General features: G+C 42.0%; 1 protein-coding gene across 3 annotated transcripts in view; it reads left to right on the top strand.

Moving 5' to 3' along the window:
* slc38a3b (solute carrier family 38 member 3b) overlaps window positions 1-26,534 on the top strand; it is a 284,604-nt gene that overhangs the window by 37,856 nt on the left and 220,214 nt on the right. For all 3 annotated transcript variants that reach the window (XM_073072906.1, XM_073072905.1, XM_073072904.1), the window contains exons 3-4: window positions 1,349-1,436; window positions 1,607-1,722. In XM_073072906.1, coding sequence (XP_072929007.1) covers window positions 1,349-1,436; window positions 1,607-1,722 — 204 coding nt within the window. The remainder of the gene's footprint in view (window positions 1-1,348; window positions 1,437-1,606; window positions 1,723-26,534) is intronic.

The following is a 26,534-nucleotide window of genomic DNA, read 5'->3' as shown; positions in this document are numbered from 1 at the left end:
ATAGGAAGGTGGGTGGGTGGGTGAGGGAGGGGGACAAAGTAAGAAGCTGTGGGGTGATAGGGGGAAGAGGTAAAGGGCTGAAGAAGAAGGAATCTAATAGGAGAGGACTATGGACCATGAAAAAAAGGGGAAGGAAAAGGGGAACCAGCATAGGGAATGGAAAAAGAGACAATGTAGAAAGGAGAAGTAGAATTAGGCCTTTTGGCCTGTCGACTACGCTCCACCATTCAATCACGACAGATTTTTTTCAGCTTCACGCTGCTGTCATATCACTGTAACTCTTTGCCCATTTCCCAGCAAAGAACTAATGACTTGGCCTCTCTGGCAATGACTTCCACAGATTCACCACCCTCTGGTTAAAGAAATTCCTCCTGTTCAGAGTACTAAGGGATGTCCTTTTGTCCAGAGGATGTGCATGCTAAAGGAAGCATCCTCTCCATGTCCATGCTAAAGGAAGCATCCTCTCCATGTCCATTCTATCCAGCCCTTTCACTGTGTAGGCTTTAATGAGATCTGAGTACAAGCCCAGAGCAATCAAACACACCATGGATTTATTGCTCAGATAACTACCAATTGGATCAGGCCATTTTGGAAGCATTGAACTATTATCACAAGTAAGTCTGCAGATGCTGGAAATCCAGAGCAGGAGGAACTCAGCAGGACAGGCTATGAAAATGAATAAACTGCTGACGTTTTAGGCTGAGACCCTTCATCGGGACAGGAAAGGAAGGGGGAAGACACCAGAATAAAAAGATGTAATGAAGGGAAGGAGGGTGAGCTAGAAGGTGATAGGTGAAGCCAGGTGGGTGGGAAAGATCAAGGACTGGAGGCAAAGGAATCTGATAGGGGAGGAGAGTGGATCATGAGAGAAAGGGAAGAAGGAGGGGACCTAGGGGGAGGTGATAGGCAGGTGAGGGGAAAGGGTAAGAGGCCAGAATGGGGAATAGAAGAAGAGGGAGGTGAAAAGAAATAGAGAAAAAAATGACCAGGCGAAATCAATGTTTATGTTATCAGGTCGTAGGGTATGAAGTGCTGCTCCCCCACCATGAGAGTGGTCTCATCGTGGCAAAAGAGGAAGCCATGAACTGACACAGTTCTTGTCCTAATGCTAACACCTGCCTGATGGTAGATAGGGAGTCCAAAAAAATATTGGACAGATGGAGGGGTCATTGATAATGCCATGCAGTGTAGTGCTCCTGATAAATACCTCTGATGGGTGGAAGAGAGACCCTGATGATCCTCTCAGCAGTCCTCACAATCCTTTGCAGGGGCTTTTGGTCAGATTCCCATACCAGATGAAGAATACGTTACTCATTTCCGTATTCTTTCTAATTTTGAAACCCATCAGGTATGAAGAAAATGAAGGAAACTCGGCCGAGTGTGATGAATTCCTGCCTCACTCAGACACAGAGAAGAAGCCAACTCGATTTACAGATGTAAGTTAATTTGAGACATGTTCCTTCTCAGTCAGGGGAAGTGCTGAATATGGTTAGTTGGATCAAGATAGATTTTTGTCCCTTAAGTACAAGGATGCGTCTGGAATTATTAGTCAGCAGATTCTTTTACCTTTTGATTCTCCATGCTCAAGGCACTTCTTCCATTGCAGTTTGAAGGGAAAACCTCCTTTGGGATGTCTGTGTTCAACTTGAGCAATGCTATCATGGGCAGTGGGATCCTGGGACTGGCGTATGCGATGGCCAACACAGGTATTGTCCTGTTCCTGTAAGTACACCTTTCTTCTTTTTAAATCTTCCATACTCGGGTCACACTGCTTTCATGTTAGCAGAACAGGCTGTAACTCTACTCCGTAGCTTGTTAACATTCTTATACTCTATTGTAAAGTGTGCAACATGCCCAGTAGTAACTTCCATAAACACAAGCTATTTTATTTTTTATTTTAAGATACAGTGTGGAATCGGCCCTTCTAGCTCTTGAAGCCAGGTTGCTGGGCAGCCCAGGTTTGACCCTAGCCTAATCCCAGTACAATTTCCAATAACCAGTCAAACCTACTAACTTTGACTGTGGGAGGAAACTACAGCAGTGGGGGAAGCCCTTGCATTCAATGGGGAGAATGTACAGAGGACACAGGGATTGAACTCTAAACTCTGATGTCCTGAGCTGGAATAGCATCACGCTAACCACTACTGTGACACCCCAGTATCTGGAGATTTGAGCTCAAATCACAACATGGCAGGTATGGAATCTAAATTCTGGTAATCTGGAATCGAATCACAAGGATGTCAGAGAAAATTTCTCCTTTGAAGGAGCTATAGAGTTTAAGAGTCACAGAGTCATAGGGCAGAGAAGAGGGCCCTTTGGCCCAAATGGTATAAGCTGATCAAAATGCCCATTTTGTAAAATTAATAAGCTTCCTTGTACTTTCCAAACAGCATAATTTGCTTCGATTTTGTAAACCTCCCCCAATAGATTATCAGTTGCTGTTCATTTCAGGATTTTTTTTTAAATTTACAGTACATTAATAACCAAGATTTCTTCTAATATGTTTCAGGTTATTTCCTTGTTAACCCTTATCAAAAATATTATAGTGAATAATTATATTAAAATTATTCCCCTTTTTAAAAAATGTAAAGCATTTGAATAGTTTATCTCTTCCTTGCCCATTAACACTTAAACTAGAACAGAAACACCCATGAAAGTCCAAGGGCTTTCTTTGGGTTCTCCAGATTTCCCCCACATGTATCAGTTAGTAGGTTAATTAGTCATTATAAACTGACCTATGATTAGGCTGGGGTTAAGTTGGGGGTTGCTGGGCAGTGTAGCTCAAAGGCTGGAAGGGCCTATTCTGCGTTCTATCCCAAGTTCAAGTTCAAGTCACTTTTTATTGTCACTTCGACCATTACTGCTGGCTCAGTACGCAGTAAAAACAAGACAACATTTTTCAGGATCATGGTACTACATGAAACAATACAAAAACTACACTGAACTACGTAAAACTACACAAAAAGACTACACTAGACTACAGACCTACCCAGGACTGCATAAAGTGCACAAAACAGTGCAGGCATTACAATAAATAATAAACAAGACAATAGGCACAGTAGAGTTGGTGTCAGACCAGGCTCTGGGTATTGAGGAGTCTGATGGCTTGGGGGAAGAAACTGTTACATAGTCTGGTCATGAGAGCCTGAATGCTTTGGTGTCTTTTCCCAGATGGCAGGACGGAGAAGAGTTTGTATGAGGGGTGCGTGGGGTCCTTCATAATGCTGTTTGCTTTGCAGATGCAGCATGTAGTGTAAATGTCTATAATGGCGGGAAGAGAGACCCGGATGATCTTCTCAGCTGACCTCACTATCCGCTGCAGGGTCTTGCGATCCGAGATGGTGCAGTTTCTGAACCAGGCAGTGATGCAGCTGCTCAGGATGCTCTCAATACAACCCCTGTAGAATGTGATGAGGATGGGGGGTGGGAGATGGACTTTCCTCAGCCTTTGCAGAAAGTAGAGACGCTGCTGGGCTTTCTTTGCTATGGAGCTGGTGTTGAGGGACCAGGTGAGATTCTCTGCCAGATGAACACCAAGAAATTTTGTGCTCTTTACGATCTCTACCGAGGAGCCATCGATGTTCAGCGGAGAGTGGTCGTTCCGTGCCCTCCTGAAGTCAACAGCCATATCTTTCCTGACGAAGGGTCTCAGTCTGAAACATCGACGTGCTTCTCCTATAGATGCTGCCTGGCCTGTTGTGTTCCACCAGCATTTTGTGTGTGTTGTTGTTTGAATTTCCAGCATCTGCAGATTTCATCGTGTTAGCCATATCTTTCATTTTGTTCACATTCAGAGACAGGTTGTTGGTTCTGCACCAGTCTGTTAGCCGCTGCACCTCCTCTCTGTATGCTGACTCGTTGTTCGAGCTGATGAGACCCACCACGGTCGTGTCATCGGCGAACTCGATGATGTGGTTCGAGCTGTGTGTTGCAGCACAGTCGTGGGTCAGCAGAGTGAACAGCAGTGGACTGAGCACACAACCCTGGGGGGCCCCCGTGCTCAGTGTGATGGTGTTGGAGATGCTGCTCCCGATCGGGACTGACTGAGGTCTCCCAGTCAGGAAGTCTAGGATCCAGTGCAGAGGGAGGTGTTCAGGCCCAGTAGGCTCAGCTTTCCAATCAGTTTCTGAGGAATGATTATGTTGAATACTGAACGGAAGTCTATGAACAGCATTCGAACGTACGTGTCTTTTTTATCTCGAACTAAATAAATAATAAATTCTAATCTGACAGCAAAGCACATGCACTGTACTCTTGGCTTATTTAAGCACTGCCATTTTATCAAAATAGTTGCTACACCCAAATCCTGACAACTCACTAGCTAACTGCGATCTGGGATACCTTCACATACGGACTGCAGCAGGTTACGATCGTATTTTGGGACCAGTTTAATGTTCTTGCCATCACATTCTCAAAGGTCTATTCATTCAGATGGAATTGGCTGCACTTTTTGGTTTGCGAGCCTGCAGTACTTGCAAAGGTTTCTTGGCCTTTGAGAGTGTGATGTTGAAAATCTAGTTCTGTCACTTTACACATGTTGTAAACCAGGGGTGTCAAACTCATTTTAGGTCACGGGCCGGATTGAGCAAAATGCAGCTTCATGCAGGCCGGATCAGTCGGACGCGTGCGAATGCAGCTTTCGTTGCCTCCGTTTTTTCAGCCTGCTCTCGTGTGTCTCAGTCTCTGCTATAACTACAAAGTGTTTCACTTTACAAATTCCGTTTCTTATAAAGAAGACTGCCGAATAAACACTAAAAACCCTGAAAACCTGGTACCTGAATAAACTCAGCATTAGCCATATCATACGCTATAGGTGCTTCAATTACTGGGGCCAGCTTTAATAGTAATTAGATATTATCTCGCGGGCCAAAGATAATTCCACCGCGGGCCGGATTTGGCCCGCGGGCCTTGAGTTTGACATATATGCTGTAAACTCTTTCATTTCACAAGTTGCCATATTCTAAAAGTGGGCCAGTCATTGGAAAGGATCCCATATCAGATCCTGAGCTTCTCATTCCTGAACTGAGAATCCCTAGCCTAAGTGGTGGAGCTGGATTTGGGCAGGTTTCTTGGGAGGAGAGTGAGAATTTAATGAAGCACAGATGATTTCCTCGCCCAACTGCAAGCCTCTTGATGTACTTAATAGATCAGGGATTGATGAGGTGTTTCATTAAGATGTTTCAAGGACTGTTCTTCCAACTACAGCAACGTGAATCTGCTGAGGGAGGAACAGGGGCATGTTTCACCAAGAGCTAATGTAGCTGCTGTGCGGTGTATTTATCAGCCTGGTTAGTTTACATCTGGCTTGCCTAAAAGCCAGTGATCTCAAAATTTGGATTGATAGACAAACAGAAAAGTATCTATTAAAAAATATCACTATATGTGCGTTTTCTGATTTAGTGTTGGAAAGTTAGATCCTGGAAGACCTAAACACTGCACCATCAATTCAGATTCTAGAATACTTGGTCTGTAAGGATAGAGAGAACGTCTGAAAGATTAATTCTAATAAACTGCTACCACTGAGAAATATCAGGCAATGTACAGTCAGTGGCCACTTTATTTGGTACATGGAGTGTATCTTTGGATTTTTTTACTGCTGTAGCTCATATATTTCAAGGTTCAACATGTGCATTCAGAGATGCTCTTCTGCACATAACTGTTGTGTCCTGTTAGCTTGAACCTGTCTGGCCATTCTCCTCTGACCTCTCTCATTAACAAGGCGTTTTTGCCCACAGAACTCACGCTCACTGGATTTTTTTTGTTTTTCGCACCATCCTCTGTAAACTCTAGAGACTGCTGTGTGTGAAAATCCCAGGAGATCAGCAGTTTCTGAGATACTCAAACCACCACATCTGGCACCAACAATCATTCTACAGTCAAAGTCACTTAGGTCACATTTCTTCCCCGATGTGATGTTTCAACAACATTTGGTCTGAACAACAACTGAACCTTTGACCATGTGAGCATGCTTTTATGCTTTGAGTTGCTGCCTCGTGATTGGCTGTTTAGATTAGAGCAGGTGCACGGGTGTACCCAATGAGTGACCACTGAGTGTATAATTTTCAGCTAAATGATACAAGGTGGTTGGTTTTATTTACACATGAAACCCTGGGAGTCGTGTGAGAACGGATGATATTATGTCCTTCCCAGTCTATGAATACCTAACTTATGTACAGCTCATGCTTATGAACAAGTGTTTGGCAGACAGCTGGTATGGGCGTGCTGGCTGTGATGGCCTGCAGGGATCTTTGGCAGTGTGGGAATTTGGTTTGCAGCCAGAATTTGTGATATTCAACCTGTCCGGGTTATGAAAGATTCACAGGAATGGAACCCTGCTGAGACCAGGGGAGAACATTTACAGCAAGAATGGACGTGGGGAGATGAGATCAGTCTAGATGGACAAAAGGTTTGGCTGAATAACGGAAGGTGGAATTTTATTTCAGACAAGTGTGATGTGTTGCACTTTGGAAGTACAAGCTGGGGTTTGTTGATTAGGTATTTACATTGACTTATACAGTACCTGGCAGGGCACTGCGGTGTACGGTGTATGGATCTGGGAATAAAGATCCAAAGTGGCATCATAGGGAGATGGGTTGTAAAGAGAGGTTTTAAACCATGAGATATAGAAGCTATTCAGCCCATCAAGTCTGCTCAGGCATTCACTCATGGGCTGACCCAATTCTTCCAGTCATCCCCACTCCCCTGCCTTCACCCATACCCTTTGATGCTCTGGCTAATCAAGAACCTATCTAGTTCTGCCTTAAATTCACCCAACGACTTGGCCTCCACAGCCGCTCGTGGCAACAAATTTCACAGATTTACCACCCTCTGACTAAAGTAACTTCTCTGCATCCCTGTTCTAAATGGATGTCCTTCAATCCTGAAATTGTGCCCTCTTGTCCTAGAACCCCTTACCATGGGAAATAACTTTGCCATATCTAATCTGTTCAGGCCCTTTAACATTCGGAATGTTATCCCCTCTCATTCTCCTAAACTCCAGGGAATACAGCCCAAGAGCTGCCAGATATTCCTCATACAGTAACCCTTTCATTCCTGGAATCATTTTTGTGAATCTTCTCTGAACCCTCTCCAATGTCAGTATATCCTTTCTAAAATAAAGAGCCCAAAACTGCACACAATACTCCAAGTGTGGTCTCACGACTGCCATATAGAGCCTCAACATCGCATCCCTTCTCTTATATTCTGTACCTCTAGAAATGAATACCACATTGCATTCCCTTTCTTCAGAATTGACTCAACCTGGAGGTTAACCTTTAGGGTATCCTGCACAAGTCCTTTTTCATCTCTGCATTTTAAATTCTCTCCCCATCTAAATAATAGTCTGCCCATTTATTTCTTCCACTGAAGTGCATGACCATACACTTTCCAACATTGTATTTCATTTTCCACTTCTTTGCCCATTCCCCTAAACTATCTAAGTCTCTCTGCAGGCTCTCTGTTTCCTCAATACTACCCGCTCCACCACCCATTTTTGTATCATCGGCAAATTTAGCCACAAATCCATTAAGACCATAGTCCAAATCATTAACATACATTGTAAAAAGCAGCGGTCCCAACACCGACCCCTGTGGAACTCCACTGGTAACCGGCAGTCAGCCAGAATAGGATCCCTTTATTCCTACTATTTTCTGTTGATCAGCCAATACTCCACCCATGCTACTAACTTCCCTGTAATTCCATGGGCTCTTACCTTGCTAAGCAGCCTCATGTGTGGCACCTTGTCAAAGGCCTTTTGAAAATCCAAGGACAGCACATCCACTGCATCTCCTTTGTCTACCCTGCTTGTAATTTCCTCAAAAAAATTGCAGTGGGTTTGTCAAGAAGGATTTTCCTTTCAGGAAACCATGCTGGCTTTGGCCTATCTTGTCATGTGCCTCCAGGTACTCCGTAATCTCATCCCTAACAATTGATTCCAACAACTTCCCAACCACTGATGTCAGGCTAACAGGTCTATAGTTTCCTTTCTGTTCCCTCCCACCCTTATATAATGGAGTAGCATTTACAATTTTCCAGTCATCCAGTACAATGCCAGAATCCATCAATTTTTAAAAGATCATTGTTAATTCCTCCACAATTTCTCCAGCTACTTCCTTCAGAACCCGAGGGTACATTCCATCAGGTCCAGGAGATTTATCCATCCTCAGACCATTAAGCTTCCTGAGCACCTTCTCGGTCGTAATTTTCGCTGCACAAACTTCACTTCCCTGACACTCTTGAATTTCCGATATACTCCAGATGTCTTCCACTGTGAAGACTGATGCAAAATACGCATTCAGTTTCTCTGCGTCTCTTATTACACTATCTCCCGCGTCGTTTTCTATTGGTCCTATATCTACCCTCGACTTTCTTTTACCCTTTATATACTTTAAAAAAAGCTTTTAGTATCTTCTTTGATAGTACATGCCAGCCTCTTTTCATAATTCATCTTTTGTTTCCTAATGACCTTCTTAGTTTCTTTCTGTAAGTTTTTAAAAGCTTCCCAGTCCTCTATCTTCCCACTAGCTCTGGCTTCCTTGTATGCTCTCTCTTTTGCTTTTACTTTGGCTCTGACTTCACACAGTGGTGTCCTCCTTTCCTTTGAAAATTTCTTCTTATTTGGAATATATACGTTTTGCACGTCCCTCATTTTTTGCAGAAACTCCAGCCATTGTTGCTCTGCTGTCCTTCCTGCAAATGTCTCTTTCCAGTCAACTTTGGCTATTTCCTCTCTCATGCCATTGTAATTTCCTTTATTCCACTGAAATACCGACACATTGGATTTTATTTTTTCTCTTTCAAATTTCAACGTGAACTCTATCATATTGTGATCACTGTTCCCTAAGGTTTCCTTAACCTTAAGCTCTCTTATCATCTCCGGATCGTTGCATAACACCCAATCCAGCACAGCCAATTCCCTAGTGGGCTCAACAACAAGCTGTTCTGAAAAGGCCATTCCTTAGACATTCTACAGATTCTTTCTCTTGAGGTCCAGTACAGACCTGGTTTTCCCAAACCACTTTCATGTTAAAATCCTCAACGATTATCATGGCATTGCCTTTCTGACACACCTTTTCTATCTCCTGCTGTAATTTGTAATCCACATCCTGGCTGCTGTTTGGAGGCCTGTTTACAACTGTCATAAGGGTCCTTTTACCCTTGCCATTTCTTAACTCAACCCACAGAAACTCTACACCCTCTGATTCTATGTCATCCCTTTCTAATGATTTAATATTATTTCTTATACACAGGGCCACACCACCCCCTCTGACTATTAAGCTATCTTTCTGATACACCGTATATCCTTGGGCGTTCAGCTCCCAATGACAGCCATCCCTTAGCCAAGTTTCAGAGATGGCCACAATGTCATACTTTCCAATCTGTAGCCGAATTTCAAGATTGTCCATTTTATTCCTTATGCTGTGTGCATTTTGGCACATTGGCTTTGAAAAATCAGTCAACTGAGTACAGGCTGATAGTGTTGTTGTGAGGGCCGATTTAGTGTACTGTGTGCAGTCCTTGCCAGCTACCTACAAGACTGATATCAATAATCTTGAAAGAGTAAAAATACATGGATGTTGTTGGCACTTGAAGGCTAAATTATCAGGAAAAGTTGAATAGATTAGGATTTTATTCCATGGAGTGCAGGAGACTGAGGGGAGATCTTATACAGAATTATGAGTGGTGTCAACAGAGTGAAAGTGTGCAGGCTTTCTCCGCTCAGCTTGGATGAGACGTGAACCAGAGGTTTAGGGTGAAATGCAAAATATTTCAGGGGAATCTAACAGGAAACCTCCTCACTCTTGAGTGTGGTGCGAGTGTGAAATGAGCTGTCAGGGCAAGTGGTAACAGTGGGTTTAATTGTAATAGATGAGAAGTTTAGATAGGTACATGAAAGGGAGGCATCTCAAAGTCTATGATCCGGGTTCAGGTAGATGGTCCAGGCTAGCATGGACTAGATGGGACAAAGGGCCTGTTTCTGTGCTGTAGAGTTCTATGACTGTGTGACTCAATGGATATGTTGGCTAAAGGGTGTGTTTTTTGTTTTGTACAACTGTCCAATGGCTCTAGAATTGTGAAGTTCTTTTGAGTTCAAAGCTTGTATAAAGTCTGCTAAGCTATTTACATTTTCTAATGTCCTCATTAGGGAATATTACATCCTTTTGATAGATTGTGGCTTAACCTATCGAATATTGAAAGGTGCAAATAGAAAGGACATGTAAGGGATGAGGGGGTGAGTCTACCTCAGAATAGAAATACATCCATTTATAACAGAGATGAGGAGGAATTTCTTTAGTCAGAGAGTAGTGAATCTGTGGAATTCATTGCCAGAGATTCTGTGGAGGCCAAGTCATTGGGTATTTAAAGCGGAGGTTGATAGGTTCTTGATTAATAAGGGTGTCAAAGGTTATGGGGAGAAGGCTTGAGAATGGGGTGGAGAGGGATAATAAGTTAGCCATGATTGAATGGTGGAGCATACTTGATGGGCCGAATGGCCTACTTTCTGTCCCTATGTCTTATGGTATGTAGGTGGTTAAAATACAGATATGGAATCCCAGTCCAATTAACTCCACTTGTACTGATTCGTGGTGCTTAACCCTGTGATCACGTAACATGGGGAAAAAATAGTCCTGTATGTAATTACTCATCAAAAAAGTCAGCACCACATGAAGCCCCTAAGGACGGGGATTAGTTTTGCCAGTGAAACTATGCTTCCATTCACCATAATTGCACTCATTAGTTTTCACTTGTAGCTGAAGTTAAGTCATTATGACTGAGATTTGTATGATATGCAGATCAAAAGGATTACATTCCTGTGAAGTTCCAAGCCTAATAACTAGATTAGAGAAAATCTGCAGTGCTCTCGCGCGTGCGTGTGTACATGTGTGCGTGCATGTGTGTGTGTGCGTGCGCGTGTGTGTGTCTGTGTGTGTGTGTGTCTGTGTGTGTGTGTGCGTGCGCGTGTGTGTGTCTGTGTGTGTGTGTGTGTGTGTGTGCGTGTGCGTGCGTGCGCACGTGTGTGTGCGTATGTGTGTGTGCGTGCGTGCGTGTGTGTGTGTGTCTGTGTGTGTGTGTGTGTGTGTGCGTGTGCGCGTGTGTGTGTGTGTGCGTGCGCGGGTGTGGCTGTGTGTGTGCGTGCGTGCGCACGTGTGTGTGTGCGTATGTGTGTGTCTGTGCGTGCGTGTGTGTGTGTGTCTGTGTGTGTGCGTGCGCGTGTGTGTGTGTGTGTGTGCGTGCGTGCGCACGTGTGTGTGTGCGTATGTGTGTGTCTGTGTGCGTGCGTGCGTGCGTGTGTGTGTATGTGTGTCTGTGTGTGTGTGTGTAAATTGGCTTTGAGCGTATTTTGTACATACAATCTCCAGGTGAACCCCTATCAATAGCACTCCTAAATTTCTACAGATATACTGTGGAGAGCATTCTAACCGGCTGCTAGCTACTGCAGAGAATTGTAAAATTGGCCAGCACTAGCCTCTATTGTATCCAGTTCATCTTTAGGGAATGGTGCCTCAGATAGATGGCATCCAGCATTTAGGACTCCAACACCCAGGGCATGTCCTCTCCTTCATCAGGAAGGAGGTACAGAAGCTTGAAGGCATTCACTCAGGAACAGCTTCTTCCCCTCTGCCATCTGATTTCTGAATGGACATTGAACACATGAACACTACCTCACTGCTTTTTATAATTTCCTATTTTTCTACTTATTTAATTTAGCTATTTAATATATATATTGTATTCTTACTGTAATTCACAGATTTCTTTTTTCTCTATTATCATGTATTGCATTGTACTGCTGCCGCAGAGTTAATAAATTTCCCAACATATGCCGATGATATTAAACCTGATTCTGATTCTGAACAGATTGAACTGGACAACTTGATTTGTTCCTTGTAATATTTTGCACACGTAATGACTTACTTGATGTAGCTGCAGCACACGTTATTCACCTCACTGCAGAATCTGGGTTAATAGGTCAAATTACGTGTCAACATTGTGCTCAGTAGGGAGGACATAGTGAAACCTCTGTGATTTGAAGTGTCCCTATGGGACATAGTTTTCATGTGATTAACACATGATAATTTTTATTTGGATTCAGCTCACAGCTGGCAGCTATCAGTATTGATCACGGTTTCTGTGAACTGATCAGGGCTCCTTGTAGATCTCTCAAACTGCTGGTGAGGGCTTAAGGCCACCCACGTTTGTACTGCATGATTGGCCCATTCTCCATTCAGTGACTGCTCTGCTGTATTACCCTGTGTCTGCTGATTTTTGCAACCCATTTCCATTTGACCACATCTCCACAGCCATCTGAAGCTGCTAGGAAGAGGTTAATTTAGATATGCTGACCCATTTCTCATGGGCCAGTGTGGGAGTTTTAACTTCACAAAGCTTGTAAATCACAAAGAAAAACTTCCTAAAGCAAGGATTTCTCAGCTTTCAAACTTTTTTGCCATCTCCAATTTGGTAAAAATGCGAATACACATTGAGTACATTGGAAATGGGAACAATCCAGTTTCTTTTTCTGCAATAGTCAGGGACACATGGGTCATTGTTCATGGCTGGCCACATCCAATCCTGTGCCTACGTTTGTGTTCTCTCCTGTCCAGCAGCAGTTCTCTGTCTGATCCGATTCAGATTGATTTCTCACATGTACATTGAATCATATCATGAAATGCATTGTTGGAGTCCGCCAACACAGACCGAGGATGTGCAGGGGATGTTCCGCAAGTGTCGCCAGTACAAACCCTACCCCTTACCTCTCATGGGAAGAAACCGACACGGTCATAGGAAAATGTGCTGCTTCTTACGGATAGTGGGGGGAACTGAATCTCTGTTACTGGTGCCGTAAAGCATTGTGCTAACTGCGATGCCACCAAGCTACCCAAACACTGTAGATGCTGGAATCTGGAGCAAGAAACAAATAGTTGGATGAATGGAGAGGGACAGGCAACATCTGTGGAGGGAAATGGACAGTCAATGCTTCAAAGTTCAAAGTAAATTTATTATCATCATATACCACCCTGGATTCACTTTCTTGTTGGCTTTTTAATAAATCCAATAATCATGATAGAATCAATGAGAGAAAGCAACCAACAGGGTGGACAACTTGTGTACAAAAGAGGCCAGCGTAGTAGTGTAGTGGTTAGCACAACGCTTTTCAGTACCAGCGACCTGGGTCTTATTCCTGCCGCTGTCTATAAGGAGATTGTACATTGTCCCTGTGACTACATGGGCTCCTCTTGGTGCTCCAGTTTCCTCCCACTGTCCAAAGCTGTACCAGTCAGCAGGTTAATTGGTCATTGTAAATTGTCCCATGATTAGGCTAGGGTTAAATCAGGGGGTGGTGGAAGGTGCGGCTCAAAGGGCCTATTCCTCAATAAATAAATAAGCAAATAATAAACTATGCAAATAAAATAAATATCCAGAATATGAGATGAAGAGTACCTGATAGTGAGCTCGCAGGTTGTGGGAATATTTCAGTGATGGAGCAAGTGAAGTTGAGTGAATTTATCCCTCTCTCTGGTTCAAGACCTTGATGGTTGAGGGGTAATAACTGTTCCTGAACCTGGTGGTGTGGGTCCTGAGGCTCCTCTACCTTGTTCCTGATGGCAGCAGCAAGAAGAGAGTATGACCTGGACGATGGGCTCCTGGCAATGGATACTGCTTTCCCGTGACAGCACTCCATGTATTTATGCTCAGTAGTTAGTGGGGGACTTTACCCATGATGGACAGGCCATATCCACCAGCTTCTGTAACATTTTCGGGTAAGGACCCTTCATTTGGCCTGGTCGAAGGTCCTTGACCCAAAATGTTGACCATCCATTTCCTTTTTGAATGCAAGATAGGATGGTTTAGTGCAGTTCCATAGACAGTATAATACACACACACACACACACACACACACACACACACACACACACACACACACACACACACACACACACACACACACACACACACACACACACACACACACACACACACACACACACACACACACACACACAATCTATTAATATATCAATAGACAGCTAATAAAAGTTCAACCCTGGTCAAAAGTGCATATAACTATAGATATACTAATAGAGGTATACAAAATCATTAGGGTAAATACAAGCAGGCTTTTTCCAGTGAGGTTGGGTGAGAGTAGAACTAGAGGCCATGGGTTAAGGGTGAGACGTTTAAGGAGAACGTGAGAGGGAACTTCTTCACTCAGAGGGTGGTGAGAATGTGGAGCAAGCTGCCAGTACAAGTGGTGGATACGGTTCGATTTCAACATGTAAGAGAAATTTGGATGGGTAGATAGATGGGAGGAGTATGAAGGGCTATGCTCCGGTTACAGGTCGATGGGTACTAGGCAGATTAATAGTTCAGCACAGACTAGATGGGCCAAAGGGCCTGTTGCTGTGCTGTACTGTTCTATGACTCTATGACACTGACTTATGTGTGATTTGTTCCCCATCTATTCCAATCATTCTCATTTTTTTCTCACAGCCTTTGAGGAAATGCTTAAAAACAGCATGGGGGAAAAGCCAAATGGATGTGCTCCAGCAAAGCATCAAAGAGGGAGCTGAGTATTATGTTCCTGCTTTGCAATATTAGAAACAACTTGAATTAGCAGACCACATTTAACGCAATAAATCATCACAAGTAATGTAAAGCAAAATTTGACACCAAACCAAGTAAAGTAATGCAGGGATACACACGAACATCTGGATCAAAGAAGCAGGTTTGAGAATTATCTTAAATTTGAAACCGTTAGAAAGGCGAAGAGGTTTAGGAAGCAAATTGAGGAACTTAGAGACATGCTACCAGTCCCAGTGTGTCTTCTTCTGAAGCCCATCACACCTGCTGGAGTGAAGACTGCCAACAGCAGCTTGCTGGAGTCTACTCTCCTGGGCTGGTCCTTCAAACTATCCCCAGGTATATCAAAGATCCTTCCTTTCCCTGGGATGTGACCCTGCAGAGTTTCTGTAGCACTAGGTTTTTACAGATTGGGATTAATCGCCCTATGCCCAACCCTCTTCCTTTTACAGCCAGGCTTTGAGAAGAAAAGACACAGCTTCCAGTCACAGTGTGTGGGGAAGGAAATAAAGGCAGTGCAAGATGACAGAAATGGCTGAAGACAGAGGGTTGCAATGTTGACGGAGACTGTAGACATAAAATTAATTAGTCTACCACTTGGACTGAGAATCTCACCAAATACGTCATTTGTCGTCAACAGCAGTCATTTAGCAATTTTGCTGAAGGGTGTTTTTAATTAAATCCGACAACACATCTAACTGCTCTAAGATTTCAGGTTTATAAACCTGACACAGGTCTCATTTGAACCAAGTGGTTTTGCATAAAGCCGTGTTGTCAACTTATACAGTAGTACTGTCAGTGCTGGGCACGAGATTTTATGCACGTATCCTATAACGGTGAACAAAGTATGCCTTGTTTGAAATACTTGAGGTTTGAAGAATGGATTCTGAGGGCGTCAAAGTATACTGAGAAGTTCAGTTCCATGGCATGTTCTTTTGGGATATATAAAATCATGTGAACATGTCAATTTTCAGTGTTTTGGTTTTATGTGTATATTGTGGTGGGGTGAAAATAAGTCTCTACCAAAGGAAATGTAAGGTGTTCCCTCCCTCCGTTAGAGCACAAGTCACCCTTGGACAAGGTGTAGCACCGGCTTAGCCTCAACCCCCTCCCCACCCAAATCAGGGTCAAGTGAAGCCATGGGAGCAAGTGGTGGACGGCCGTATGAGTAGCTGTGCAGGTCACAAGTCCTGGTTATGTGACTACTGTCGCCAGGCAGACAGTCTCTGACGAGCATTGATAATGGCAGGGGTCACCTTTCTTGTAAAGACACTGCTCAGAAGAAGGCAATAGCAAACCACTTTTGTCAAAAAATTTGCCAAGAATAATCATGTTCATGAGACCGTGATCGCCAACACCATCGACATTGCACATGATGATGATATATAGTGCTATTGGGATATACATTGAAATTCTCTTTCAAGAAGCCTTTGCATTAAGTTAAGCAATAACAACAGTGCTCTAGAATTCTGTGGTTTCTTTTGAACCTCTAATGACTATAATATTTATTTTATATGCATTCATATTTTTTCTGTAGAGGCAGAAACATGAGAGATATTTAAGAGGCGTGTAGATAGGTACATGAATATTATGAAAATGGGAGGATATGGGCATTTTGTAGGCAGACGAGATTAGTTGATTACTAAATGTAATTGGTTTGGCACAACATTGTGGGCTGGAGGGCCTGGTTCTGTGCATACTGTTCTATGTTCTTTGCTCAATCTCTCACCAGGTGTAGGAAGAACTAGGCCAAATGCAGGCAAATGGGACTAGCTTAGGTGGCACCTTGGCTAACAGAGATTAAATTCCTGCTGCTGTCTGTAAGGAGTTTGTACATTCTCCCCATGACTGCAGGGGTCTCCTCCGGCTGCCTTGATTTCCTTCAATATTCCAAAGGTGTACTGATTAGTAGGGATTAATAAATTACGGGCATGCTGTGTAGGTGTCAGAAACCTGGTGCAACTTTCAAGCTGCCCCCAGTGCATCCTCAGATTGACACAAACAATGCATTTCACTTCATGTGTCAATGTACATGTGACAAATGAAGCTAATCTTAAAAAGTGTTTGATATTACATCCATATTAGCAAATGAAGAGAGCTGCTGTCATTGTCGGTTTCTTAAATACTTTAATGTAAATGTATTTTAAATAATAATGGCAATTTGTTTTGCTGCCTTTTGTCAAATGTAGTGTTCCCTCACATAGTTTATTGGGGCAAACATATCTGCTCCTTTGGGTGTTGGTCCATAATTAGATGAGGCTAATTGCATCAGGATACACTTGTTTACTTTATGTTGATTATGACCACTGGAAAACTCAGAGCATGTGTCCGTCACGTTAGTAAGGTATATACCTTATTATTTATTTTATAGATATAGATAGGTACATGTACATCAGGCTTTCAGTGTATAGGAAAAGTGGTAGCATGCTAATTTAAGGTTATGATTCTGCAAGAGACATATATCCCAGTAATGCTGTTAGACAGGATATGCACTGTTGAAGCCAGCTGCTTGAACCCACATGGTGAACAAGTAGCTCATACCCAGGCCTTTTTTAGGCAGTGATACTGTAATCTTGGCATAGATCTGGTGGGGGTGGGGTGGAGGTGTGGTACAACATCAGCTGCCCCATTGGCTGGGACCACAGGTGGTGAATGAATGGAGAAAATAAACGCCTTCAAATGCAGTAGCTGATTCACATGCCTGGTCTGGGCATCATAAAATGTGGCGTAAATATGTTCAGGCATTCCTTGCCAGGAGACAACAGTTAGTGCAGTTATCATTTAGTTTAATATTTAGTAGATCTAAAACTCCCTGCGTCCCTACTGTCAGTTAGTTTAAAATGTATTTTCACTGTGCAATGGCACATATGAGTTGATTATTATCTCGCAAGTTAACGACTGGTCAAAGATAGTGTCCAGCATGATCTTTTCTCCCATTCAAGTAGATACGGTGGTAGAGAAGACATTTGGCATGTTGATGAAAATTCTTGGCCTGAAGCATTGACTGTTCCCTCCATAGACTCTGCCGGACCTGCTGAGTTCCTCCGGCTTTGCTCAATATTTCCAACGTCTAGTGTCTATGGTATGGCAAGCTTGCCTTTTTCGGTTGGGGCATTGAGTAGAAGAATAAGATGTCACGCTCTAGCCAAATAAAACTGGTTAGATAACAGTTGGGGTATTGCATATAGTTCAGGTCGCCCCATTACAGGAAGAGAGAGAGAAGAAATTTTGGATATCATACACAAGAAGTCTATCAGGATACTGAGAGAGTATTAACTATATTGAGAGTTTGGATAAACTTTGTCGTCTCTCAGTAAGAAAAGCTGAACCGAGACCTAACTAAAGTTTATAAGATTATGGGAGGAATTGATAGGTGGACATTTAGAATATTTTTCCCAGGATAGAAGTGTCAAGTATTAGAGGGGCAAGTTTAAAGGAGATGTGTGATGCTTGCTTTTTTACACCGAATGCTTGGTGCAGGATTGGTGGAGACAGAGAGGATGGTGATAGAATATACAGAGATGGGGATGTGTGGTGGTGAAAAGGATTGCATGCAGGTAGAAGTTTAGTTTAATTTGGAAAAGTGCTCAGCACAGACAATGTGGGCTGTCTCTAAAGGGCTTGTACGTTCTCTCCGTGACCACGCCTGTTTCCTCTGGGTGCGCTTGTTTCCTCCCACATTTCAAAGGTGTACGGGTTAGCAGATAATTGGTCACACGACTGCAATTGGGCTGAATGGCAGAAGGGCCTGTCATTGAGCTGTATCTCTAAATAAAAACTAAAAATCTGTTCTTCTCCTCATTAGGGCTGCCTGACCTGCTGATTGTCTTTGCGATTCATGTTTTGTATCAGATTTCTAGCATCTCTTCAGTAATTGATTCACTAATGTTCTTCGGGGAAGGGAAGTTTGCTCCTGTATTTGTCATGTTTCTAATCCCATATCATATAGATAGCTCTCATCAAAGTCGAGAATTGTTATCTTTTAAAGATTAAACATTAATTTGCATCAAATCAAATCAGGGAGGATTGCTGGGACAGCCGGCAAGTGTCATTTTGATGCCAATGTAGCATACCCACAACTCACTAACCCTAACCATGCGCCTTTGGAATGTGGGAGGAAACTGGAGCACCCAGAGGAAACCCGCACATTTCAGAGAAAACGTACAAACTGCTTCAGGGCGTCGATGGGAGTTGGACCCCAGCTGGTGATGACTGGTGCTGTAATAATACTCTGCCACCCTATGTGGGTAAGAAATTTGAATTGAATTGAATTGACTTTATTTCTTACATCCTTCACATACATGAGGAGAAAAATCTTAATGTTACGTCTCCACCTAAATGTGCAATGTGCAATTATAGATATTTATAATAATTTATAATAAATAAAACAGTCAATGTAACATAGAAATACACTCAAATCAGGGTGAGTTAATCAGTCTGATGGCCTGATGGAAATAGTTCAGTTTGCATTGATTAGGTCAATCAATTTGCATTCAATGAAGAAATTGGATAGCTAAAATATTTATTATTTTCTTAACCTTATTCCTTTTTTTGGGATCTGGACACTGCTGGCAGACCAGCATTTTTTGCCTGCCCCTTGTCTGTCCTTGACAAAGTGGTAGTGAGCCATTTTCTTTAACTGCCACAATACCAGATTGAAAGTATTCCTGCAATGTTGTTTGCTAAGAAGTGCCAGACTCTAAATTCAGTGATGATGAAGGACTGGTAATAGATTTCAAAATCAGGATGGTGGATGACACAGAGGAAAGACTGCATGTGGTAGTGCTTCCAAACACCTGCTGTTCTTGTCCTCATGGATGGTTAACTAGTTTGGGACATATTGTTGGAGTAAACATCTCTGTGGGATAGCTCTCTCAGTTTTGATGCCAGTCCTTGGATGTTCATGCAGAGAGGTTTGCAAGGTTGACTGGGATGTGAATGACTTTGGCATATCCAAATTTGGAGCCAAGGTCAATACCAGTGGTCTATCTAGTTGCAATCCTTCTCTGTTTGAGAAAGAAATGCACTGGTACAATTGAGTGACTTGCCAAGCCAAGCCATTGCAGACTGTCTTTAAATGGGCTGGAATCACAGTTGGGCTAGACAGGGCAAGAATGACAAATGTACTCCCAGGAAGGATATCAGTAAACCAAATGGATTTTACAACAATTTTACAACCTTTTGTGGTCATTATTACTAAAACTCAATATGATGGAGGAATTCAGCAGGTCAGGCAGCATCTATGGAAAGGCTTAGACAGTCGATTTTTCTTTGGAATAAAACCTTTCATCAAGATGAAGTCCTGGCACGAAACATCAGTGATGGGGCAAGTGAAATTGAGTGAAGTTCAAAGTTCAATAAGTTCAAATTAAATTTATTATCAAAATACATATATGTCATCATATACAACCCTGAGATTCATTTTCTTGCTGGCATACTCAAAAAAATCCGAAATAGAATAATAACCGTAATAGAATCAGTGAAAGACCGTGCCAACTTGGGCATTCAACCAGTGTGCAAAATACAACAAATTGTGTAAATACAAAAAGAAAGAAATAATGATAATAACTAAGCCATAAGTATTGAGAACATGAGATGAAGAGTCCTTGAAAGTGAACTCACAGGCTGTGAGAATATTTCTATGACGGGGCAAGTGAAGTTGAGTGAATTTATCTCCTTTGTTTCAAGAGCCTGATGGTTGAGGGGTAATAACTGTTCCTTGTACCTGGTGGTGTGAGTCCTGAGGCTCCTGTACCTTCTTTCTAATGGCAGTTGCGAGAAGAGAGCATGACCTGGGTGGTGGAGGTCCCTGATGATGGATGCTGCTTTCCTGCAACAACACACCATGCAGATGAACTCAATGGTTGGGAGGGCTTTACCCATGATGGACTTGGCTATATCCACTACTTTTTGTAGAATTTTCCATTCAAGGGCATTGGTGTTTCCATACTAGATTTTCGATTTCAGCCAAATTTTTGCAAGCTTCTAAGGAAGTAGAGGCACTGCTGTACTTTCTTTGTAATTGCACTTACATACTGGGGCCAGGACAGGTCCACTGTAAAGATAACACCTGGGACCCTCTCCACCTCTGATCCCCTGAAGCGGACTGGATCATGAACCTCCGGCTTCCTGCTCCTAAAGTCGATGATCAGCTCCTCGGTCTTGCTGACATCGAGTAAGAGATTTGTCACCGCCATTGATTCCGCCTTCACGGGTGTCATCAGTGTATTTGAGTATATGGCATTGGAGCTGTGCTTAAATGAGTAGAGCAGGAGGCTAAGCACACGGGCTTGTGCTGCACCTGTCAACAACCTATTGACTCACTTTCAACGACTAGTCATCTCATGTTCACAATGTTTATTTATTTAGATAATTATTATTATTCCTGTCCTTTTGTATTTGCAGTTTGTTGTCTTTTACACACTGGTTGTATGCCCAAGTGGTGCAGCTTTTCCCTGATTCTGTTATGGTTGTTGGATTTACTGAGTATGCCTTCAAGAAAATGAATCTCAGGATTGTATATGGCAACATATATATACTTCCATAATAAATTGACTTTGAGCTTTAAATTTTGAAATGTTGACTATTTATTCTTTTCCATAGATGCTACCTGACCTGCTGAGTTTCTCCAAGATTTAATATATATGTTACTCTAGATTTCCAGCATCCACAGAATCTCTTGTGTTTTCTAAAACTGGTTATCGTATTTTGCAAATTCAACATTATGAACCAAAGTTTAATTACATGTGTGGAATTTCAACTCAGGTCTCTAGATTATTGGTTCAGGACTCTGGATTACTAATTTTGTAATTCACATCTCCATCTCTGCCAAGTGTAATGATATCATGTAAACGTCTCCATGATTCCACAATGGAGGGACACTAGGAATAAAAGTTGGAGTAGGTCATCAGCAATTTCAATCAAAGCTTATCCTGTATCAAAAAGGATAATTTCTCAACTAATTTTCATATCCCTTCATCTGCTTGGATACTAAAGGCGTAAGTGTACGCCGCAGCTGAGCGACTGAAGCCCTTTGAGTGGAGAAACACTGACCGCTTCTGCTGCTCAGGATCAAACCAAGTGAGTTAACATTTCATGTAAACAATACATCTGTATAATTAAATGTCACTGTGTTTTCTGAACACTGCTCTTGATATTGGGTCTCAGACTCAAGTGTGATGCAGAACCCAATCTAGTGATGAAAATAACTGAGACCAATTGAATCAGAACAGAATTAGGGCAACAGAAGAGGTGAATCTAGCATAAAACACCAGAACTACTGAGCAGGTTTGAATTCTTTGCAACCTAGGGCTATTCAGAATACCGATTAATTGGTTAATCAGGGCAGCTCTTTGGAACAACTCTTCAAGAACAAAAACTATTCAAGAAAATAGCCAGATTCCCATTTATTTAGGACACTATGCTGCTTAATTGGGGCAGGAAACTATTGCTGAACAGGTCCTTACAAGTGCTAGTTGGGTGCACTTGTGTGGTCGTTTAGTGATATTTGCCACTGGGAGTTTGTGAGAAGGAAGCAGCAACTCATTTCCGAACTGCTTTGCTCACTGCAGTTTCAGGCATGCCAGAAATGAAACGATTTCACAACTTCAACAATTTGGAACTATGAAGAATTTGAAGATCTCAGCAGTCATCGGAATATTACAGTGAAATTAAAGATTTGGAGAATGTAATCTTCAAAAGGAATGTATGAAGGCAGTTGATTATCTACACTGTGCTGATTTTGTCATTTACAGTCAATCAAAAGAACACGTGTGCACACCGGATGAATTCCTCCATTATTAACTATTAGGAACAGGAATCCACTGTCTTTACTAGACCAGAGGACTTATGCTTCCAATTCTAGTACTATTTGATAGATAAGAGAGTTGAATATTTATGCATTACCATATAGTAAACCCGAACTTCAACAATGCAGAAGTTACTTTTCCTAACATTACAGTAAAAACTAGGTTTATGTGGATCTGGTTGTAAGAAATAATTACATCAGCTACTGCAGCTCTCTGCATGAAATGCATTGCTGTGAAGTGGAGATGTATATTCAGTGGCCACTTTATTAGGTACACCTTTATGTAAATCAGCCGATCATGTGGCAGCAACTCAATGCATAAACGCATGCAGACATGTTCAGGAGGTTCAGTTGTTCAGAATGGGGAATAAATGTGTTCTAAGTGACTTTAATGACGCATTGTTGAGTATCTCGTGATGGACTGGGCCGTATCCAGTGCACTTTGTAGGCTGTTCCATTCAAGAACATTGGTGTTGCCATATCAGATGCTGATGCCTCCACCTCTCTCTTTCTCTCTCTTCCCATGCCTTTCTTTCTCTCTTTCTCCTTCTCCTTCATTTCTTATATCTGTCTCTCTCCATCATGCTCTCTAAGCTCTTTCCCCCGCACTCTCTTTCTCTGTCTCTCTTCCACTCTCCCTCTCTCCTGCCCTCTCTCTCCCACCCTCTCTCACTCTCTCCCGGCCCCCCTCTCACGCCCCCTCTACCGCCTCCTGCCCCCCTCTCCCGCCCCCTCTCTCCTGCCCCCCTCTCTCCACCTCTCCTCTCCCCCCATAGCATAATATGATGCTATTACAGCTTAGGGCATTGGAGTTTGGAGCTCAATTCCAGTGCCCTCTTTAAGAAAGTATGTATGCTCTTCCTTCGTGTGTGTGAGTTTCCTCCAGGTGCTCTGGTTTCCTCCCACAGTCCAAAGAAGTACCAGTTAATTGGTCATTGTAAATTATCCTGTGGTTAGGCTGGGGTTAAATTGGTGTGTTGCAGGGCAGTGTGTCTTGTTGGGCTGGAAGGGCCTGTCCTATGCTATATCACTAAATAAATACAAATTAATAGAATACCAGCTCCTGGAATGTGCTGATGTCCGAAACCATTATGAATTATGTTCTTACAATGTTGTTTTGTCTTTACCGTGAGAACAGAACTTTGGTCAATGGAGCCTGTTTTGGCAGACAGGCTGGTGTCACAGCTGTGGTGCTGAATTCGAGCGCTGTATGAATGGAAGTTGTATGTCCCCTGTGTAAACAGACTGGCTCTTCTGGGGTGCTCCACCTCTTCTCCCTCATCCCATAGGTACGCAGCTGAATTGTCCCGTGTGTAGCAGAATCAGAGACAAGCTGAGGGACATGGTGGGAATAGTGGGAATAAATACTTGATGGTCAACACACAGAACGCTGGAGGAACTCAGCAGTCAGGCAGCGTTAGTGGAGTGGAGTAAACAGTCAATGTTTTGGACCAAGTAGTGGTGGATCCTTCATCAGGATAGAAGCTTCTCTAGTCTCAGCTTGATATGTCTACCCTTTAGTTCCCTCTATAGATGCTGAGCTTCTCCAGCATTTTGTTTGTGCTGCTCTGGATTTCCAGTGTCTCTAGAATCTCTTGTGCTTATAGTACTTGATGGTCAGTGTGAAATTGTGGACAAAAGGGCCTATTCCATGCTATATGACTTAGTGATCTGGGGCAAAGGTTTCTCTGTTCTGCTGTTCCTCAACAATTTATACTGTATTTATTGAGATACAGTATGGAACAGGCTCTTCAAGCCTTTGAGCCATGCCACACAGCAACCCTAGCCTAATCATGGGACAATTTACAATAACCTGTAAACCTTCCAACCCAAAGTACCTGGGAAAGCCAAGCAGTCACAGGGAGAACATACAAATTCCTTACAGAGAGCAGAGGCAATTGAACATGGGTTGCTGGTACTGTAAAGTATTGTGCTAACCACTGCACTACCATGCCGCCCTCTTTTGCACATTAGTTGTCCTAGAAGAGTCTTACCTGTGATGGACTGGCCTGTATTCACTAATTTTGGAGGCTTTTCTGTTCAAGGGCATTGGTGTTTCTATACCAGTCAATGTACTCTCCACCTCACATCTATCGAAGTTTGTCAGCATTTTAGATGTTTATATCTCTGACCCTGAGAGATCTATTCCTGTCGCTCAGTTTAGTAGCTTTTCTGGCTATAAACAAGAGTGAATTATTCCCACTAAATACGCAAGTTTCAATTTATAAACATCTACTATTTAAAGTCGTTACAGATAACTTTACCTATTTGGGTATTAAAATTACCAAGAAATATAAGGATTTACTTAAAGTTAATCTTCTACCTTTAATTGACCAGATTAAGCAACTCATTACTAGATGGTCCCCATTGTCTTTGTCATTGGTTGGTCGAATCAATGCTATTAAGATGATAGTTTTACCTAAATTGTTATACTTATTTCAAGCATTACCAATTTTTATTCCTAAATCCTTCTTTGATATCATTGACTCTAAAATATCTTTGTATGTATGGCAGAATAAAAATCCTAGATTAAGTAAAAAATATCTACAGAAATCTAAGAAGGAAGGTGGTTTGGCTTTGCCAAACCTAAGACTTTATTATGGGGCAGTTAATATCCGATATTTAATATTTTGGACACAGGACTCGGTGGCAATACAAAGCCCACAATGGGTAAATTTAGAGTGTAAATCTGTACAAGGTTTTTCGTTGGTCTCTATCTTAGGATCTTCGCTTCCCTTTGTCCTCTCTAAACTGAATAAACAAATGACTAACCCTATAGTTAAATATACATTACGAATATGGTTTCAATTCCGTAAATTTTTTGGTTTGAATAAGTTCATCTTATCAGGCCCTATTATATCTAACTTTCTTTTTCAGCCCTCTCTTATGGACCAAGCCTTTGTGCTATGGAAAACGAGGGGTATAACATGTTTTTGTGACTTATTTTCAGATAATTGTTTCATGTCCTTTGAACAGATGTCTAATAAATATAATTTGCCTAGAGCCCATTTTTTTTTTAGAAATTTACAAATTAGAAATTTTTTGAATAATATGTTACAGTCCTTTCCGAATTCATGCCCAATTGACATTATGGAAAAAATTCTAGGTTTAAATCCCTATCAGAAGGGTTTAATAGCCGTCATTTATAGTATAATCATGAAAGTACAGCCAGGTATGTCAGATAAAATTAAGAAGGAATGGGAAAAAGAACTTCAATGTCCCTTACCTACAGAGCAATGGGAGAAAATTAACTAACTCCTCTTCTATATGTGCCAAACACGCCTTAATACAATTCAAGGTGGTACATAGGGCCCATATGTCTAAGGACAAACTTGCTCGATTTTATTCTCACGTTAATCCAATCTGTGATAGATGCCATTCTGAAGTAGCCTCTTTGACTCACATATTTTGGTCTTGCCCTTGCTTACAAAAATACTGGAAAGATATTTTGGTATCATTTCAACAGTTCTGAGTATTAATTTGCAACCTCATCCTATCACTGCAATTTTTGGCTTACAAAACAGTTGTTTATCCCCCTCAGCTCGGCGGATGATTGCATTTGTCACACTAATGGCTAGAAGATCTGTTCTACTGAACTGGAAATAAATTAATCCCCCAACTACATTTCAGTGGTTTTCCCAAAATATATCTTGTTTGAGTTTAGAAAAAATCAGAAGCGTCATTTTTGACCCTTCGGTCAAATTTGAAGAAACCTGGAGACCATTTATTCAACATTTTCATATGATTTAAACTGACCTTTCCCAAACCTTTTTCTCATCATCTTTAGTTATTTGGATAGAGGTGCGGAGTTATTGACACTACTGTGTATACCTGATATGATACAATAGCCCATGTCGGTTAGGTTAGCTGTTGTTTTTTTTGGGGGGGGGGGTTCCACTTTTATAACACAGTATGAGTTTGGGAGGTTATTACATCTGTGTTATTAACTGTTTCTATTTTCATTCCAGCCTTATAAATTATGTACTCTCAAGCTCTCTGTATTTGCTGTTTTTCTTCTTATGTTCTGTTTGAAAATTAATAAAAAGATTTAAAAAAGGAGTTTTAGATGTCATGTTGAATCTTTGCAAACTCCTAAAGAAGTAGAGGTGTTGCTGTGTTTTCATTGTAATGTCACTTGCATGCTGGA

Source organism: Hemitrygon akajei, chromosome 19 (genome assembly GCF_048418815.1).
Source record: "Hemitrygon akajei chromosome 19, sHemAka1.3, whole genome shotgun sequence".
NCBI classification, from domain to species: domain Eukaryota; kingdom Metazoa; phylum Chordata; class Chondrichthyes; order Myliobatiformes; family Dasyatidae; genus Hemitrygon; species Hemitrygon akajei.
Note: the sequence above shows the minus strand (reverse complement) of the source record. Positions and strands in the feature narration are given on the sequence as shown.